This window comes from Xenopus tropicalis, chromosome 3 (assembly GCF_000004195.4).
Source record: "Xenopus tropicalis strain Nigerian chromosome 3, UCB_Xtro_10.0, whole genome shotgun sequence".
NCBI classification, from domain to species: Eukaryota; Metazoa; Chordata; class Amphibia; order Anura; family Pipidae; genus Xenopus; species Xenopus tropicalis.
This window is the reverse complement of record NC_030679.2, coordinates 104,294,547-104,315,990: the sequence shown is the minus strand read 5'-3', so window position 1 is coordinate 104,315,990 and position 21,444 is coordinate 104,294,547. Positions and strand designations below refer to the sequence as shown.

Sequence of the window (21,444 nt, the reverse complement as noted above, 5' to 3'; positions counted from 1 at the left end):
GTAGTATCGGAAAAGCCTTTATTAAGTTAGTTTTGCAAAAGATTGATGCTATTGTAGACCAAACTGCACAGAGACAAGTGAGTAATGTATTAGCAGTTCTGTTGCTTTAAATATGAGCAGCATTAGGCATTCTTAATAATGAGGAGGAAAAACAAGTGGTGGTATAACCTCATCCCATAAATACATTTTTTATTTGAATGCCATAGTCACAAACGTAAAAAAAATATTGTTTTTTTTTATTATAGTGCGCATACAGTTTCTTCAATAAGGGTTTTCTTAATGTACCATTCAATGTCTACATGCAGGATTGACTTGAAGATCTGACCTCATTCCAGCAGCCTCAAACTCCAACATGTTTAGCTAACACTATTATCTGCTCTAGGAAAAAATATAGCAGCCTTAATTGACAAGCAGATTTTTAATTTTATTTTAGTATTAATCATCAGATATTCAAGTCAACCCTCCTTCTTTGGGGTTATATAATTTAACAAAAATAATACCCCTGGATTATTACTGAGATATATTTGTACAACTCTTCAGACTTTTTACAACCTGTACTTATTATCATTCTTTGGATAACTTTTTTGGTTTTTGATTCTTTTTCTCTCTTTTTTTGACCACAGTCTTTTGAAATGCGCAAGTCCAGCTTGTTTGTTTCAGTAGTAGATCCAGCTTATATTTGTGTCCTTTTCCACTTTTTATTATTAGCATTATTATTAATATTAATAAAATAAAAATAATCTGCTGGAACCAGTATCAGGGTTATGGTTAGGATGTTGACAGCGGAAGGAAGTGGGATCCTTTGTGTTCCTTCTTGGATTTCTTTCCTTTCATTGGTGAACCTTTGCTGTTCAAGGCAACAAACATTTCTTTCCCATTATTTGTCCACTTTGCTGATGCATATGTGTTATATTTGTTCTCTTGGATTAATTCTCTAAAATTGCAGTCTTCATTGCATGATTTCTGGAAAGGCAATGGGAAATGTGTTAATTTTTGAATGAGTTAGATTCAGAAAAACTATCCCTTTCTGTTATAGTGTTTTCTGGTATTTTAGAAGTATTTCACAAAATAACATGAAAAAAACCATATTGAGGTAGAGTATACAAAGTTATCTTATCTACAAATATTAATCCAACTCTGTTTATCAAACGGTATAAGCTCAAACCCTACATAAATTACTCTTTATAATTAGGTAACATTTTTTTACTAAAGAGTAAAAAAAAAAGTTTCTTTTTCTGTTTACTGATTTCAGTGCTTTTATAGAGGAACTATAATGAAAAATAAATTGTTGGTTCATTGTACCAACAGTGTTGCCGTAATTCTTTCTGGATGATAGGTTTCCAGTATAAAATATCCCATACCCATATCTTAAATTTCCTTAGCTTTGAGTGACTTTTTGTGAATTCACTGCCATTGTCTTATTTCACAATCAAAAAACATTAATAGAATATATGACACTGTCTTATTTCACAATAAATAAACATTAGTAAAATATATTATGCGATACTGTTTAGTTTATTCTACTCTAGTCATCATTGCACACATGATAAAAGAAACATGACTGACTTACAACAGGTCTTACGCAAGCAAAGCAAAGATAAATTTAATTTACAAATTAAATAAAATTAAACAAAAAACTTATCTTTGCTTGCAGAAGACCTTTTGAGTGCTGTACTTTGTGGGAATATATATATATATAGGCTATAAAAGTCAAAATGTAAGGCTGACTGCAATTAGCATCAGCATTTAATTATCAATCCTGTAGCATCAGCTTATAACAGGTAAACCTCACTTTTTCTTAATAATTTGCAACAACCCCAAGATTAGCTTCTCTACAGCTGAACAGCACACTGAGCGTGTGGGTGTCACTAACACTTCCAACAAAATCCAAGATGGGGAGCTCCTGTGCACAGCTGTGAAGGCCTGTAGGAACTGTGGAAGGCTGGCGCAATAAGTTCAGTATAAAATATGGCATTTCCAGCCAAATTAATTTTTAGGGTTTATTTGTTTTACTTCCTGTTCCTGCAACTTTTTAAATTTTAGCCTATCAAAAAGAAATATATTCCTTCGAAATTGAATTTTTTAAACAGCCATCCCAACACACATATAAGGGGTGGGGACGGGGAAAGAATCCCCATAAAATTTTTTGTTATGTTGCTGCACCTGTCAAATTTTATTTTGCTTTAGTTAGATCAAGGCAAACTGTTTCTGGTAGATAGCCAACAAAAATGTAACTGAATCAAAAGGAATAACTCTTTAGAGCAAAAGATTTACTTAATAACCCATATCTAACACATCTTCAGCCAACATCCATATTTTATAGTACAATAGCAATTTGTTTCTTAAAAGGGGTGGTTAACCTTTTAGGAAATGTTTTGTTATTCATTCTACATGTCAACTTAGCAATTTTGTTAATCTTTTTTTAGGATTTTTAAATACATTTTGACAAGTGCATCCAAGGCCTTTCTAGTTACCTTCCAAATGTTCCCGCCAGTTTCATTTGAAGCATGTAACATCCCTTTCAAATCCCTTTGGCAGCTCACACATACTTCAGACCAAAACACTTTTTTTAATAATTCTCTAGGTCGCCAACCTAACTTGCATAAATTGCCAGAATATTTGGAGGTGACAATGAAAGCCATGCATCTTTCAAAGTAATTCATTAAAATATATAAATGAAGGAATGAAACCTGCTTGGTAAATTGTTTATTTCCATATGTGGAATACAAAAAATATTTTTCTAAAAGGTTAACCACTCGTTTCATATTAATCCACACCTTAGTTCAAGGGTTAGAGGTTATAGTAAGCCCTAAGGATCTTATTATCATAGGTTTATTGTAAATCAATGCTAAATAGTAAATGGATCTGTTTAGATTTGAATTACTGAGTTCTAACATTATATTCCATGCCCATTATTTCTCTAATAAAAATTAAGCAGTTTTGTGTATGAAAAAAGCATGCATTATGTAACTTGGCCAAGGGTTTAAGATATTGTAAGTTCGTGTGGGAATAGAATATCCAGGTCTAGAATGTATATTGAAATCACCATTCATTTTTTGAAGGCAAGAAGATTTCAAGATAACATTACCTTTCCGTAAAGTCTTCCAGATTTGTTCATAGCTAAAAAATATTCACTTTCAATGCATTTTATTGCCACGATTCCGACTGCCACTGTTCTAATTTCCAAGATACCTGCATGGAAGTAGATTTGCATTGTTAAGGTAAAATCCTGTACATTTGTCACACAAAGATTTGTTTTTAGCATGAAGCATATTTAAAGTGATACTGACACTAAAAATACTACTCTTTAAAATATTAATGTACCTAGGTCATATTGATAATTTTTCCCTGATAGGGCTGCTTTTGTAAGTAATCGTTATTTAATTGTTATATAATCGTTCCTAAACCTGACTATTTTGCCAACCTGACCTTCTCAGCCTGTAAGGTATAGCTTCTAATGCTAATGGACTCCCGCTGCACAAATATGGCAGCCCCCTCATAGAGGAACATAGGGGATCAGATAGGTAATGTAAAAGTATCAGGCAAATACTGACCTTTAGATAAGGATGAAAGAGATCCCCCCCCCCACATACCTACATATATTCACAGCCTTTGTTGGTTACTTACTATTCATTACTGAGACTTGTACTATTTTACTTTCATATACATAATAAAACACTTGCTTTACTATTTCATGTTATTTCATGAATTGCATTTTTTTAAAATATAGGTATTTTACAACATGTAAGGTTTTGCTTTCTCTGTTCTTGCTTGGCTCTTTTTTCATCTTAGTTCATTTAAGGTATCACTAGGATTCAGTGATAAAAACCATGAGCTTTAGTCAGAACGGGTACACACGTAGTTTTCTGTGGCTGCTTTTAAAGGAAACCTTTATCCCCAGAATGAATACTTAACCAACAGATAGTTTATATTATGTTAAGTAACCTATTAAAGAATCTCGCCAAACTGAAATTTATATAGCAGTACATTTTGCCTTTTTAAAATCATTTCCCTCAGAGATCACATGACCAGAAATAATGCAGCTGTAACAGGAAGAAGTGTGGTTGCAAAAGGCAGAATTCTATTCATTAATTGGCTGATGTGGCCTAGCATGTATGTGTGTCTTGACTTGTTTGTGTGCACTGTGCATCCTATGATCACAGGAGGTCGCCCTTCATTCTTAAAATAGCCATTTCTATTTAAGATTACCCATAGCACATACTAGTAAAAGTATATTTTTATGCAAATGATTTATTTAGATGAAGCAGGGTTTTACATATGAGCTTGTTTATGCAATATATTTTAATAGAGACCTACATTGTTTGGAGGTATAGTTTTCCTTTAAGCACCGACCAAGAAACTGCTCCCCCTCTCCAGTCTGCTTTATGGTGGGTCAGTGCCCAAAGACACTGGGGCCTATTCATTAAAGTATGATTGAGTCTGAATGCAAAAATTTAGTATTTTTTCCAAGTTTTAGAACTGTGCGTATTTTCTACAATATTTTCATTAATTTCCACAACTTTTTAATGCTTTGCGTCAATTTGTGCGGCAAAATTGTGTTTGTCGCAACAAGTACAAAAGTTTTGTAATTAATTCAAGCTTCGGTATCGTGACTTTCCTTTGGCCAGGTTGGAGCTGCAGAGTGCCATTGAGTCCTATGGGAGGCTTCCAAAATCATGCGCTGAAGGATCAGAGTCAGAAAGTTATTTGCACCGTTAACGATAGTTCGGATACGAATATAAATTTTGGATCGTACCACGATATTTTTGTACGACCATGATGCATTTTTTTGCGCAATTAATGCACATCAGTAATGATTGTATTTAATACAAATTTTATGCAATCGTACTTTCATCCAAAATTTAGACTTTGATAAATCAGCCCCACTGTGTTACAGTGTTTGCTTTCAGGCATCAAGCCATTGTCTGTTGCCTGCTGGTTTGTTGCCTTGGGTTATTTAAACTGGTGCATAATGTACCTGGAACATTTTATATACAGGTGTACAGTGGAATCTTGCTTAAAAGATTTACAAGTGAGGGGTTGTTTCACACTGTGCTTCATATGTTTATTAATAAAGTGAATAAAACTGCTGCTTTACAAGTGCAGGGCACATTGCAATCGCAGTGCAGTTCAAGTTTCCTTTTAAATGTTCCCAATGGAATAGTCAAAGAATACTGAATCTAAGTTTATGTAAAAAATAAATTCATGGGAAAAATAATCTTCCAGTGACATCTACAAAACTGCAGATACCTTAAACGTGTAACTGAAGCAAAGCAGACCACTGTGATTGTACTTGCTTTCAGGAAGATAAAGCATCTGTTTGACCTTTGGGCAACGGAAACTGATAGGCTTTACACTGATTTATATGTGTGTTGATAGATGTTATTAGTTTGCTTTTTTGTTAGTTCTAATGTTCCTGTTTTTCAAGGTTATTTTTACAAATATTTATTATATACAATGTCCCAAGTGAGGGCTTCTAGCAAAATGTATTAAGTCAAAACATCAAACAAGTGAAAAGGGATTACAATATTCCACACTGCCTTTTTTATATTCTGTATGCATGTTAAGGTTTTGTAAATTATAGGTTCAGCATTCTAGATTTTAATGGACTTGATGAAAACTGTATCCTTAAGACAAAGCACGCATTCTTACAATCAGAATTCAGCATGAAGTATTGGTACTTTTATGTGTTTACAAAGTCTAGCAATGTCCATTGTTGCTGTTTTTGTTTGTTTAGTAGATAAAACCTAATAATAAGTCTGTTAAGCTGGCCATACACGCACCAATAATATCGTACGAAACCCTGTTTGGTATTCGGTGCGTGCATGGCAAGTCGGCGAATCGACCGATATATCGCAGGAGGCTGCTGATATCTGTCGACTCGCCGATCGGCCAGGTTAAAAGATTTTGATTGGGCGCCATAGAAGGCGCCTGATCAAAATCTGCCTTCAGGGCTGAATCGGCAGAAGGAGGTAGAAATCCTATTGTTTCTACCTCCTTATCTGCTGTTTCAGCCCTGAAGGTTAGTGGCGGATTTGACGATCTTTCGTGCGACCGATGGTTGCACGAAAGATTGCAAATCGCCACGTGTGTGGCCACCTTTATACTGCACAGAGTGTTATCATTGCATTCAGCTCACTAGTATGGTTTAAAAAAAAAAAAAAAAGTTACTGAAAAGTTGTATTACATGAAGATATCTTTCTAGAAGGGTCCTGAGTTGAATCCCAGCCAGGGCACTCTTTTCAAGGAATTTGTATGTTCTCCCTGTGCCTGCTTGGGTTTCCTCCAGGTACTTCAGTTTCCTCCCACACGCCAAAAACAGGCATGTTAATTGGCTTCTGATCTGGGAATCAGCACTTATATTGTACTGTCACCCACTGTGACCTACAGCACTTATATTTGCCTAATTGTGTCTGTAAGTTACCCTCCCATATAGATTGTAAGCTCTACGGGGCAGGGACCTCCATGCTCTTGTTGCCTTTGACTCTTAACTTATTGCAACTGTTACTGTATCTTGTATTTATTTGTATTTATTGTTATACTTTGTATTTATCTATTATCTTATTAACCCCCTGTTTGTATTAATGTATTCTACTGTACAGCGCTGCGTACATAAGTAGCGCTTTATAAATAAAAATATACATACATACATACATACATACAATTGACTATAACTAAGGAAAACGCTTCTTGGTTATCACTTTTCTGTGTAGTGCCTGTTCTTATCAGTAGGGGCTCTCCCATTGATCCACAAGTAAGGCAGTGCTCACTTGGTCCTCTGGCCATTTGTCTGGACATTATGGAGCCTAAGCATTTTTGTACTTATGGGCAAAGTTCCCTCTAATTCTTTCTCGGCTATGTGCGCACATTTTGTGAGAATTTTTTAAATCTGTCCAGTAGACTGGGGCTCCACACAATCACTTTTTATGATCTTCAACTTATTATATAATCACCATGTATATCACTTTGGAACTTTTTTCTATGTTTTTTTTTCCTGAGGTTTTGGTGCAATATGACTCGCGGGGGTCCTTGCATGTATCTAGGGTGAGGATGTATAACCATTAGGCTTCTTCTCCCCCTGAAGCCTGGCCCTGCCAAGGGTGCAAACAACGTTTGGACCTCTTTGGAGGTCATTTAGCTATCATTTTCTTTTATATGCCTTTGGGCTAGAGGAGATTGGATGAAGGCATCCCCCTCCTTTTTGGCCAGTGATAACGAGGCTCTCCATAGTCTTCAGACAAAGGTGGTCCTGAAGACTTCTTTTTTTATTTTGTACCTTTTGGTCAGGAGGTTAAGGAAATAATGACTTAAATGATAATGATTTAAAAAAAAAAAAAAAAAAAAAAAAAAAAGCTTTGCACCGTTGCATGCTAAATGAATGGTATTTTTACACTGTGAATGAAAAGTAGAAAAGAAAAGTATTTTACGTGATATATGTATTGTGAGGCTGTGGCAGGACACATTTTGCTTTGCTATACACATGCAGCTTTCTGATATATGGGTAATATTCCATTGTAGGAAATAGGTTCTGTTTAATAAAATAGGGGCTGTTTTAATTATGCTGAAATTGATTTTGTCAAGCAAATTTGTAAAAATGTGTTTTTTTTGCTAGCGTAAATATTTTTCCTATTTATATTAGTTTAAATTGCACAAAAAGTAGAAATTGGACAACGCACATAAAAATATTTCATACCAATTTACCCACAAAAATTTATTTTCACATAATATGTTTTCTTATAGCCAAGAAAAAGAAATTACCATTAACAGTAAATTACATTACCATTAACAGTAAAACATTATTTTATTCAATGAAAAGAATAAAAAAAAACATTTTTTGGGTTAGTCCCAAAGAGTCCCAAATTAACTTTTACTAGTGAAGAGTTTCAGAAAGCAAAGGGTACAAAGGAACATTATCTCAACTGAGAGTATTCTTGTCCTTATTTGAGAGATTAAAGACCACATGTTTAGCTATCCTACATGTATTTACCAGGAGTCTTTAGTTCTTTTAAATATTTGGATATTTTATTATCAACAAACGAATGTGTTTGATTTCTTTGCACTCTGGCAGTGACTAAACGTAGCCATCTTTGATGTTTGTTACAATTATACAACATGAGTAAAAGACGATTATCTAACCTTTACACCTCAGGGCATGATTCCGTTTAGTTTAACACAGAGTTAGTATCTAAAAGTTACAGTACCTTTTCTAAACCACTTATTGATATAGACCAATTTAATTTCATGCATGACAAAATTAGTTAGTACAGCTTCTGGAGGCTCATTGAACTCTAGCCATTGATCCAGCTACTAAACCATCATTCTAAATCACCATTAGCCTTGATAAGTATATAAGCAAACATATGGGTTCTTCAAATCACTCATTAGTGGTTTGTACCCGTTATGAGTGAGCCCTGTTATTATCTACCAATAAATGCTTGCAATTTAAACACCTCCTTACAGCAGTATTGGTCAACATTGTATTACATTAAATCCTAACACAGATTATATATTCCCTCCATGCCTGAGGGTCTCATGTTTTTCACCACCATAGCTGAAACACAGGCCTTTCTTATTTTAAAGGAACAGTAACACCAAAAAATAAAAATTGTATAAAAGTAATTACAGTTTAATGCAATGTTGCCCTGCACTTGTACAACTGGTTTGTTTGCCCAAGAAAGACTACTATAGTTTATATAAACAAAGCTGCGGTGTAGCTGTGGGGGCAGCCATTCAAAGGGGAAAAAGCACAGGTTACTTAGCAGATAACAGATAAAGGCCCATTATATTCTACAGAGCTTATCTATTATCTGCTATGTAACCTGTGCTTTTCTCCTTTTTTCCAGCTTGAATATCTGCCCCCATAATCAACAGCTTATGTATATAAACTATAGTAGCGAATCTGTAGCAAACACGCTAGTTTTACCAGTGCCGGGCAGTAGTACATTATATTTAAAGTATTTAAAGGAGAAGGAAAGGCAAAGTCACTTGGTGGTGCCAAAATGTTAGGCCCCCAAGTGACTTAAATCACCTACCTTGTACCCCAGGCTGGTGCCCCTGTTCGGAGAGAACAGCACCAGCCCGGGGTAGCTGCATCGCTTCCTGCTTCACTCGCGGAGTAGAGTGAAAAGCCGAACTTTAACAGAGAAGTTGGCTTTTCACTCTACTGCGCATGCGCCGGCATCCGGGAATTTGCTGGCAAAACGAAGCAGGAAGGAGGTAGCGCTCGCTACAGCTACCCCGGGCTGGTGCTGTTTTCTCCTAACAGGGGCACCAGCCCGGGGTACAAGGTAAGCGATTAAAGTCACTTGGGGGTGCCTAACATTTTGGCACCCCCAAGTGACTTAGCTTTCCGTTCTCCTTTAAAACCTTTTCATTTATTGATGTTACTGTTCCTTTAAATATCAAATGAACACTAACAGTTACAGGTATATGCCAACCTAACTGGTGTATACAATTTTAGACAACCTTCACAGAAAAGGTATAACACAAAAAAGCTCGTTCAGTGGTATTTTGGTTCAGTGGTATTTTGAAAATACAAAATAGTCTATTGAAACTTCTATTTTAGTTTAAAATCTAGGGTAAGACATCCTTTTCAGTTCCATAGAAAAGGAGATTATTTGTAGAAGAAAATGTACACAGAACAAGGGGTCGCTGCTCAAAAATACCAAATACTCAGCAATAGCTAAACAACAACAAAACAAAACATTCCAGTTCTTTGGGATGCAATTTCCTAAGTTTATTCCTATGGAGTGTTGTAATGTGGATGTTTTGTTTGCTCATATTGAAGGGATTAGTATTTGCAAGATTTCAAGAGAGAAAAGGTGAGGAAAAGGCAGGCAAAAATTAAAAGGATATTGTCATCAGAGTAAAAAGTGCTTATTTTTCCTGATCATTGTGTAATATTGTGTAAAATAAAAGCAGCATTTAGGTCTTGCATATTTAGGCTCATGACACACATGCCATATTCTCCATTGGCTTATTTCAGACATCAGGAAACACCCAAATCTAGTTGTACAGTCTGTCATTTGGTCAATTTTGTCTCAGAAATTTTAGGCCAAAAACTTGCCTTTTGTCAGCGCTGAGACCTGGTTTTCTATAAAATTTTTGTCTAGAGATGCCTGTTGTTAAAAAGGGATGAAAAGTGTCTGAGTTTTAAACAATAAAATAAATTAAATCTGAACCTCTGACAATATTCTATTAAAGTCTGTCTAAAAAAATTAAACGGTGTCTTAATGAATTGGACTAATTATGTAATGTACAGTATCCCTTAAAAATAGATGAGGTGACCTGTAAAGATAAGTGCATAAACCTTTCAGTAATGTAACTGCGCTCTCACTAGTGTTAGAGCTACAAAACCTCTAGTAACACTTAGCTGCCTCACTCAGCACATTATACCCTACTGTTATAGGGCTTCCTCTGAGTAAGACTGAAACACAATTAAACACCCACAGCTTACTATTATATTTCTATTTATAGCTCTCACCAAAATTTAGGTGCACATTTATAATATTTTTTAGCCTTTTGCCTACACCATACAAATTAAGGAATTCCTGTGGGTTTTGGGACAAAAAACACCTTTAGTTGAGGTTTTTTTTTCCTCCCAAGCAGGCTTGCTTAAATAATACAAAGTTGGGCTGCTGCTGAAGGCTTGAGCAATAATAAATGTGCCCCTTGGAAATACTCACTATACAATCTACTAACATTCATTCATAAAATATGCAGTCCCCCAGTACCTTTGTGATTTTCACAGTCCTTCCTACCCTTGAAGTGATAAAAATGCCCTTCCCGGCTGGCACCTACTTTTCTTCTGTTTGGCACACTGAATATCAATTTAGATAAAGTTAGTTATCTAAATTACATTCCGTTGAAGGAGATCTAAGTGCTAGAAATGCCATCTATTATATACTGAACCGATGCAGGCCTCAAAAATGAGATTTGTCTGTCCCAGAAGTTACAGATGTTACAGGGCTGATTATTAGATTCGGATGAAAAGTACACTGGTTCCAGAGCTGCCATCTAATGTTAATCTTAATTATTTAGGAACCAGCATTATATCATCATTTTTATATACTATATATACAGTATATTTTAATTTGGTGCATATGGTCAGGTAACTGAGAGCTGTGAATTAGCAAAAAAGAAGGTCAGAAGCTACTGGGGCATCTTCTGAGGCTCAGATTTTCACTGCTACAGGGCGGTGGTTGCATTGGCCTGGTACAAAACCCCAAAATATAATGTGCAACATTTCTACCCTACTTCTTTTTTAAGCTTTAGTTTTCCTGTAAAGCCTGTGGTTGCCTTTAGTTTTGTGCTGTTACAGAATCCCAAAACATAATGTACAGCATTTCTAACCTATTTCTTTCTTAAGCTATAATTTTCCTGTAATACTGTGTACCATAAAGCACTTTGAAAGCATGAAAAGGTGTTTTGTTTTTCAACCTCAGCACCGGGTGGAATCCAAAGAGGAACTACAACTACTACCTCTGGGCTAATGGGAATACTTCTCTCCATCAGGGCATAAATTACTCTTCCTCACAGAAGGGATGGTTAACTCCTTGTATCCCCTAAGGCATTTACTAAGGCTTGATTTTTTTACGATTTTGTTACAAAACTGTGTCAGACCCAAAGCAAAAATAAACTTCTTCTTTTAGAGGTTTTTTACGGCAATTGTCCTTTGTGCAACAATACGGAAAAGTTGCGGTTTTCCAAGTGTTGCATGATTTTTTGCATTTTTCATGGCCTTTTTCGTTCATGATTTTTCTATTCAGATCTTATAAATGACATGTCATGTCATGTTTTAAGCAATGAGTTTAGACATGGTTTAAAAAAAAAACTATAAAACCACAAAAATCCAAATGTTAATAAACACCCCCCAGATATGCGATCATAAATATGAAAAAGGGCACCGATATCTGACAATAAGACCATCCCTGCTTTTGAGAATAAAATCATTATGTTACACAGTGCATATTTAGCCAAACATATAATTAGTGAAGAAAAATAAATCAACATTTGATAAGGGATGGTAAAGAGCAAAAGGCAAAAAGAACATACAATTCATCTTGCTACATTGGAGCTTCTCCTGCCACCCCTGTTCACAACCCTTTGCTCTCACAGTACAAAGGTTTGCACCTCTCTTGGGATTTAGCACTGCCTTCTCTTGGCAGTTCTGCATGCTGGGCAGTAATGATGTGCAGTACTCATCCTGCACATGACCCTAGTTCACTAAACCTAACCTGCGGCTCTGTTGCTCCTGTCAAAACTGTGCTCTATATTTTGTACTGAACTTTACAATCAGTGGACGGTGCAAAGCAAAGTTGTGGTGCATGTGCTACATGCTTGGACTTTAAAGATGAACTAAGACTTAACATGGCTAAAAATGCCATATTATATATACTGAACTTATTGCACCTGCCCAAAGTTTTAACATCTCAATAGCAGCAATGATCCAAGACTTCAAATTTGTCACAGGTGGGTCACCATCTTAGAAAGGGTCTGCGACAATCACATACTCAGTGGGCTCCGGGCAGCTGTTGAGAAGCTAACCTTAGGGCTTGTCAAGCAGAAAATGAGGTTAGCCTGTAATATAAGCTAATGTTACAGGGCTGATGGTTAAATTCATATGATGACTGGTTTCTGAGCTGCCATGTAGTAATTATCTGTAGCCATTACTAATTAACCTCATATTGTGACATTTATATTCTATTTATACAGTATATTTTGAGTCGGTCCCTAAGCTCAGTAACTGACAGCAGCACAGAGTATGTGCAGTGAATCAGCAGAAAATAAGATGGGGCACTACTGGGGCATCTTCAGAGGCACAGACCTTCCCTGCTAAAGGGCTGCGGTTGCCTTTGGCTGGTACAGAAACCCAAAACATTATGTACAACATTTCTAGCCTACTTCTTTACTTAGGCTATAGTTTTTCTTTAAGATATGCAATTATGCACTCTTTAGAAACCCATTTCTTAAGCCTCTGCTTACAGTAAATGAGTCCTAAAGTGTGTAATGTTGTGACACTCAAGTTCACAAATGTGCGTTGTTATAGAGTAACACGTTACCTAGAATTCTTAATGGAGCTGAATTTGCAGCTCATGTAGGCACAGTAATAAGGTACAATAATAAACTGCAGGGAATACTGTGTATATTTAAAGCCAAGTTTTAAATAAGCGCTACCTCCTTATTTACAATTTAAGCACTGCATTATCCATACTGCATGTTAAGCCAAACATCCCCAGTAAATATAACCACTTATGAAAAAGGCTTATTAAAAAAAGTATGTAACATTGTATCATTAAATGCACAGCTGTTTACAGGTACAATACTGCCTACAATTTTGAAATACTTTTAATTAACCATACCATAAACCTTTAAAGGGCAGCTATCACCCCTATATTGTTTCCCCCACCAGATGAGCAGACTAATGGAGCCAGCACTCCAGATAGGGGAAACAATATTTTCCTTTTTTTTTTTTTAAAAAAATGCCCTTGCCAGCGCTGGGCTACCTGCACCGGGAGCGAGCCCCAGGTACGGGCAGCCATGTTGGGGCACATGCATGCGCATAATGAACGAGTGTTCATGTGTGTGATGAAGGATGGTGATTTACATTCACCGCTCCTACATCAGGCACATGTGCATAGTAAGTGACTGGGGAGACCGCTTATTATGTGCATGCGCACTAACCAAGATGGCCACCCATGCCGGGAGCTCCCTCCGGATACGGTAGCACAGCGCTGGCGAGGGAGTTTTTTTTAAAAAAACTATTGTTTCCCCAGCTCTATTTGGTGATAGGGTGATATTTGGGTGATAGGTGTCCCTTAAGCAATAGCAACAGGTTCCATTTTGTATTATTTAAAAAAGGAAAAAAAAAGGAGAAGCATTAGTTCAATTGTGTACTGGGAATCCTTCAGTGCAGCAAAGAAAATTGAATTGAATTGAATTTGAATGTCTAGTTTACACAGCCAATAGAATAAGCAGTTCCAAATAAACCAAGATGTTGATCATTACTTAATGTTAAAAAATGACAAATAATATTGTATTATGAAACAAACGCAAGCATACTATCTCAGGTCTAATAGATAGCTGTGTGTTCAGCAGGCAGAAAGATGGAAATTCTAATAATTATTAATTAATCTGTGGTTACAAAGGCGTAATTCTTTATCAACACTCCTTGGAAGTTTTCCCCAGTGCAAGCCAAGTACTTTTGTGTACCTAATAAGTTGCAGAAACAAAAAATTCCCTGTAGAATATACTCTCAAAAGGCACTGTGGAGCAGAAACATTTCAGCACTTAAGGCATGTAGCAAGCAAAAATCTTGCCTTAGGTGGCATTCTTACAGAGGCAGCTACATGCATTCTCTAGGCAACTGAAATCTGATAAAACTGTATATTTAAGCTTGAAAAGCTGGACCATGCTCATGCCCAAATGGCTATAGGTGCAAATGGGTTGACAAATTCGATTAAGAAAAATAAAGCTTTTTTATTGTCTTAAAAATCTTCAAACAGAAGGAGAATGTGCTTTGCATATTGCAATTTGTAAACATGTTTGATAGCTTAATACAGTGCTGTCCAACTGGCGGCCCGCGGGCCCCCTCTGTGTGGCCCCCCACCTATCTGGCTGCTTTGATGGCTTACCTTTGTGTAAGCTTTAAATGGAATCAGAATTGAGATTAACTGCCCCCCTGCATGGCTCACACCTCAGATTCAGGCTGTAATCCCCCTGTATTGTTTTAAAATGTAATCCCCTTTGTTATTCACACCTTTTAGTTTCTGCATTGTTCACCCCCTGCAGTGTTCACACCTCAGGCTCAGGCTGTAATCACCCACATTGTTTACGTGTTCACACCTCTGACTAGGAGCAGTGACAGCATTGTGTGTATTGTGTGTACACAATTGTGTGTACTACCTGCCCTATACTGCCTGTGTGTATGGCACACGCAGGCAGGCAGAGCATGGCACACAGACAGCATAGGGCAGGAGGGGTACAGCAGGGAGAGTATGGCACACACAGGTGGAGTAGGGCAGGCAGAGTATGACACACACAGGTAGCATAGTGCAGGAAGAGTACTGCCTGTGTGTGCCATACTCTGCCTGCCCTATGCTGCCTGTGTGTACCAAACTCTGCCTGCCCTATGCTACCTGTGTGGAAATAGCCATTAAATGGTCCCTAAGGTGTGTAAGTATGAGCTGGGGGTTGCTGTGCTATCCACATGGGAGTAGGAGGCATATAGATGTAAGAGTGTGTCTTAATATGACATAATATAATTTTTTGACATATGAATGATGGGTGATATCCCCACAGTGAGCACCAACCATTTCGGTTTATGCTGCACTTCCACCGTTAATGTAGGCATAGTCTTAAAAGCTCTTGTGATAACATGGGTGTGGTTTAAAGTGGGTGTGGTTTAAAAAGGGGAGTGGTCAAACTGGCATCCATTAGCGGCCCTCCACTATGTATGCTAAAGAAATTCCGGCCCTCGGCACCACAGAAGTTGGACAGCACTGGCTTAATGTATTTAAGGGGACCTCACCATTAGTTATATTTTCTAATGTATATATTTTATGTCATTATTAATTTCTATCTGCACTAAATGAGCATGCTAGTGCATCTCAGCCTGATACAAATGCGTATATAGGATAGTTTGCCAAGAAGGCATATGTGACATGAGCACTGAATGTGTGCCGGTTTTTATAAATACAATTTAGTGTATGAGGTCATGTGGCTAGGAGACCCTTTGTTTCAAAGTTGAAATCTTTAAAGTTATCTTCACGTGTCACTGTTATAGTACAGTTATAGTATAGTAGAGAAGTTTGTCATGTCTTGGTATCAGTTGTGCAAATAGTTTGTATTAATAGAAAGATGTTTGTGCACAATTAAAAGTGGAAGTAATTTATTCTGGAAAGTTTGTACATTCCATTTATACTACAAATCTCTTTAATCATATTCCATTTATACTACAAATCTCTTTAATCATATTCAAGTTCCCTACATAACTTAATGCAAGCAGAGACAGCTAATTGCCTTAGTTTATTATTTGTTAGCCAAATGTGTTATGCTGAATTAACTTTGTATTGTATTTAAACGTTGTGTATAAAGTAAGAGCAGCAAATAGGGAGAATTATACATTTTTACCTTCCTGACTCATCTCATGTGGGAATATATCCTTTTGAAATGGATTCTTTAGAACGTGTTTAGTGAGTAATTTCAAGTGTTTTGATGTCAATAACAATTATATAGTTATTTTGTGCAAGTTTAAAACTTGAAATGTTAACCAGAAAAGCAAGCTAAAAACAACGAAAAATTGTAGCATGTGTTAATACCTCTGTTTTTGTCCCTTTTATTGTCACTATAAATTATACTTGTGTTTCAGAATAATCTCAACATATGCTTTACAAGCCACAATAAACTAATCATACAGGTTTATGATCTATATAGTTTTTTATTGTTCACCACTGATATGTGCAGATTTACACAACATTTTCTTTTTTACTATCAATTTGTGGCAAAGCAGAAAAAAAATATCAGTTTGTTACGGGTACTACAGAGGTCAGTTGCATCTAAATTAATGCAATGCTTTTTTTTTTTTCCAGGGACAGGTATTATAGTTTAATTTCCATAAAAATTATCAATGCACCAGAAGTCCCCCCTTTAGATTACAGTAATGGAACTTTCATTTAAAGCAGTGTAGGTGCTGGTTTTTCTGGAAGCCTCAAAATTACCAATAAGTTACTGGTCAAACTATAAGCATACATGACATTGGTTATTCAACATAGACACTTAACTGGGTTTATCGAGTCCATGAAAGCTTAACAGTAGTACCAGGTGGTCAGATCATTGATTGGATAATATGAGGTTTTACCATACCTACATAACCTACCTACCTACATAACGTCTGCTGCTTGATTAAAAAGTGTGATTAATGTATTTCTTTGCCATCAAGTGACCCTAACTCCAATTAAATTTCAGATGAGCCTTTACATTTGTTGTTAATATGTGCAGTTGTAATCAGGATATCAGTAAGATAGTTATATGATAGCTATATGATAGTCAAAATAGTGTGTGATTTTTCATCCAAGGCTGCGCTGCCATAAATTAGATTAACTGCAGAAAAGCTATTTTGGTATATGGGATTTATGCAGCAGAGTTTCCTGTCTTCATGGTCCATGGTTAATTCAATCAGATCACTAATGGAAGCATGGGATACTTGTTCACTTACAGATTGACTTAAGACCAGATATGTGCATGATTTTCCATTCTGGACAGTCAACATTGGTGCAACCAGTGGTTTATCAGACAAACTGATCTGTTTAAGTTGATAAATGTTGATAAATAGTTGATCTAAGTTGATAAATGATCTTCCAGTTCAGTTAGAAATATATCAAATTATGTGAAAAATATCTAGCCATGTGTGGCCAGCTAAAAAGAAAGAAAAAAACAAAGGTCTGGGCTGTTATTCAACTGGCATACAACTCTTAAATTTGGACCAGAAGCATAATGATAACATTTGCACACCATCTCCCAGACTTCCTCTGTGTAAGTGGAATTCCTGTCGAATGACTTTCCAGACGGCTTTTAGAAATGCTGTACACTATGTTTTGGGCTTCTGTACCAGCCCAAGACACCACAGCCCTTTAGCAGGTAAGATCTGAGCCCCCAGTAGCTCCCCATCTTCTGATGATTCACTGCACATGCTCTGTCCTGATGTTAGTTTCCTGAGCTTAGGGATCAGTTCACAAGTATATTATGAATATAAATGTCAGGTCTGATTAGTAATTAATTCAGATTCTCATTACATGGCTTGTCCAAAACTCCTGCAGTTAACAGTAGAATTTGTTAACTAGAAATATAGCATTGGCTTATATGACAGGAGTGTCACTGATATTCCTAACAAAATCCTACATGGTGCACTTCTGTAAACATTTTAAAGGCCTGAATCTTACTGTTGTAAAGATGCTGAACTTAGGCTGGTGCAGTAAGTTAAGTATATAATAAAATATGGCAATTCTAGCTTTATTCGTTTTTAGGGTTTAATTCTCCATTAAAGAAAATAGCCATGAAAAACATATATACATGTATGGTAGAAAAAACAACAAAAAGACTGATTTGCAGCACATCCCATCCATGCCACACAAGGAGGTTTGGTCCTTTCGATAAATCTGCCCTACTGCAGGCAACAAATCTCCTGAAAGCGTCTTTACCTCTGGATTGCTGCAATTAAAGCACATTACTTGTGGCCATCTGGCTTAATCGTGGGAAAATAAAAAATAAGCTGGATCGCCATTCGGCTTAATTGTGGGGAAATTAAAAAGAAGACAATGCTGCACTAAGGCCAGATAACCATGAGTAATGTGTTTTACTCATGGCAATACAAAGGTAGGTAAAGGGGAATCCTGGAGATTTATCTTGCAAGCACACCAACATGCTGCCCTTTCCTTGTTAATCCATTTTCTTTTCCTCCTTTACTCTTTTGTGTTCCAGAAGTGGAAATAAGATAATCTTACAGGTTTTACCACCAATGGCATTGTTATTTAGAAAGCTTGACTTTTGGGAAAATCCAATGCAATTAAGTTAATACATATTTATGTGTATGATTCTAGTTTGATTTTTCAAGGTTTTACACATTATATTTTACAAGCAAAATTAGGTTGTGCAGTAAGTGCAGTATGCTTAGATTTTGAAGAGGCATTTATGTTGTGTAATTTATATCCATGATAGCTAATCAGATATTAATTAGGGTGCACCACTATGTAGGACAGTAGAATCTAAAAAGGTGTTATTTTTGCATTGATTTCTAGCCAGAATTGCAAAGTTGAGATTGAATGTTGAAAAATACAGGCACTGTGCACTAGAGGTTTAAAAAACATGTATTTTATATATATATATATATATACACACACACTTTAGTAGAAACTCCAACTCATAGCTTGTATGCTTCGAATGGATCTTGGCCAAGCTCTTAGCCATGTTTTGGAACATGTCTAAGGGGGGGTCATACACTGATGTTTGACGATGGGGTCTTTTAGGCAGTCAACATTCCATTTCATCTTAAAAGATCTGGGCTCTGTACAGGCTATATACATTTTCCCACGTCCTACTCAACTACACAATTTCTTTAGCTTTTGAAATTACTTGGTATCTCTGACATGAGATGTTCCTGTATATGCATTCAAACATCCCTTTTATACTACAACAACAGGGGTCTGGTGCTTTTTATTTTCATTATATATAATATTATACCACCTTATAAATTAAAGATGGAACATGTTTGCTAGATGATTGAATAAATAAAATCTGCTCTGTCTGTGTATTAAGGTGCAGCAGTTCTCATTTGTAATTTCCTGACGTGTGAAATAACCCAGGTGCAAGTCACATTTATCAGTTGTTTTTTTACATACTGGAAAAGCATTTGTTAAAGGTTGTAAACTATATAATGGGAGGATTTATACACAGCTCTGTTTGTCCACTTAACTAAAGAAACATAAAGCTGCTCATGCCATTTATTAGAGCATTACTTTTAATATGTTACACAGTATTTAAAATAATGACTTATGGTCAAATATCTAAATACTTGTGATCATAGATTTTCATATTAATACCTTTGGCGGTTCAACTGAAAGATTAGGTAATAATAAAGGTATGTCTCGTTAATTTTAAAACTGTAAACAGGGTAATAGTACATTGTTGTGTGCAAAGCTTAGGCCTTGTAAATAGAATGCATGTTTAAGTTTTATGGTAGGTGTACTTACAATATACAAGTATAGGTATAGGATGGATTATTCAGAATGCTTAGGACTTGGGGTTTTTGGATAGGGGATCTTTCCGTAATTTAGATCACTATACCTTAAGTCTGCTAAAAATTATTTAAACATTTTTTTAAACCCAACAGGATTATTTGGTCACCACTATAGGTTCATGCATCTTAGTTAGGATCAAGTACAATGCATTGTTTTATTTTTTAAAGAATAATCTGACAAAATACTTATTATGCTGCCCCCTCTACGGTTTGGGTTTAAAGAAATCAAGGGTTGTAGAGTGAGGAGCTGCACCTATAAGAGCATTATGATAATGTGATGGCATGTGACAAAGAATCTTTGTTTGTGGCATACCACACCATATTACAAAATAATGAAGTATCATCATTTCAAGGCTCATCTCTTCTTAGTAACCACATTGTTAATATAGCAGTACACAATCAGATCTTAACATATATTTTCCAGATCTCAATATATTTTGTCAGACATCTTTTCCAAGGTTTATATGTATATGGGGGGCTTCATACGATTTTGCTTGTGGTCCAGTTTCAGAAAACTGAATTTTATCTGAACATAAAATTAAAATATAGATAAAGATATGCCACTGTATGGCAATGTACTCAGTACAGGTATCGGACCCCTTATCCGGAAACCCATTATCCAGAAAGCTCCGAATTACGGAAAGCCCGTCTCCCATAGACTCCATTATAATCAAATAATTCAGAATTGTAAAACTGATTTCCTTTTTCTATGTAGAAATGAAATGGTACCTTGGAATTGATCCCAACTGCAGTACAGACATTGCTATCTGTTACCTGAAATCATGGGACCTGGTTTGTCACTTTATAAATATGTGTCAACAGTAATAATTTTGAAATAATATATCTGCCAAAACATTAAACATTAAGCCCAGTAGGTTTTGCCATCAGCACTGATGTATAGAAGCTTAGTTTTCATCAAGTACAAGGTACTATCGTATTGTTACAGAAAGAAAGCTGTTGTTTGATTAGGACAGAGCTTTCTGCATAATGGGTGTTAAGAGAACAGATTTCATAAGTATACGCTTTGTTATCCTTTATAATTTTTATTAACATGTATTTATAAAGCACCAACATATTCCACAGTGCTGTACAATATAATAAAAAGTAATTAATATTATTACAAAAAAGCAACATTTCGGGCCCCTCTGGGCCATTTGCAGGGTTTACAATTTCAGTGTGCTACTGGATTTTTTCTTCCAGTATTTGCACCTGGGTGTATTAACAGAGGGTTGAGCTCCCCAATTATCTGTTTTTCTATGAATCTGTGCTAATGCAGTATTTTAGAAACTATATGGCGAAAGGAATTACTTATTAGCCTCTGCAGAGAAGATTAAGCAAAAACATTAATTGTGATGTACAGTCCGACATCAAAACCACTGCATGGACTTTTACTGATTTGTTTTTCTTTGCATATGATACTGCTACATTTATGCCTATTGTTACATCCTATATGAATGTCAGAGCTAGGCCAAGAACTTCTGTGGCCCTTGTACTATCCACCTGCTTGCCTACATAGCACACTATCCCCTTGTGACTCCTAGTTCTGGCCCTGATAGAGGTGCTTAGTTTGATGCATCATCACTGCTCTGCCTATTGGTCATTTGTGCCATTTGTTACTCATAGGTAACATGACACTTTACACCAAGTCATGC

At 36.2% G+C, this 21,444-nt stretch overlaps 2 protein-coding genes across 5 annotated transcripts in view; one reads left to right on the top strand and one right to left on the bottom strand.

Annotated features, from left to right (window-relative positions):
• fam227b (family with sequence similarity 227 member B) overlaps positions 1 to 21,444 on the top strand; it is a 133,696-nt gene that overhangs the window by 32,929 nt on the left and 79,323 nt on the right. The gene's annotated exons all lie outside the window — the stretch shown is intronic.
• The window catches only part of fgf7 (fibroblast growth factor 7), a 34,673-nt gene continuing 13,230 nt past the window's right edge, over positions 2 to 21,444 (bottom strand). The window contains exons 3-4 of one of the 2 annotated variants that reach the window (XM_012958944.3): positions 3,089 to 3,192; positions 2 to 963 (exon numbers count right to left, since the gene is read on the bottom strand). In XM_012958944.3, the coding sequence (XP_012814398.1) occupies positions 769 to 963; positions 3,089 to 3,192 (299 nt within the window). In that variant the 3' untranslated portion in view covers positions 2 to 768. The remainder of the gene's footprint in view (positions 964 to 3,088; positions 3,193 to 21,444) is intronic. The other variant, NM_001011366.1, reaches the window with a different exon arrangement.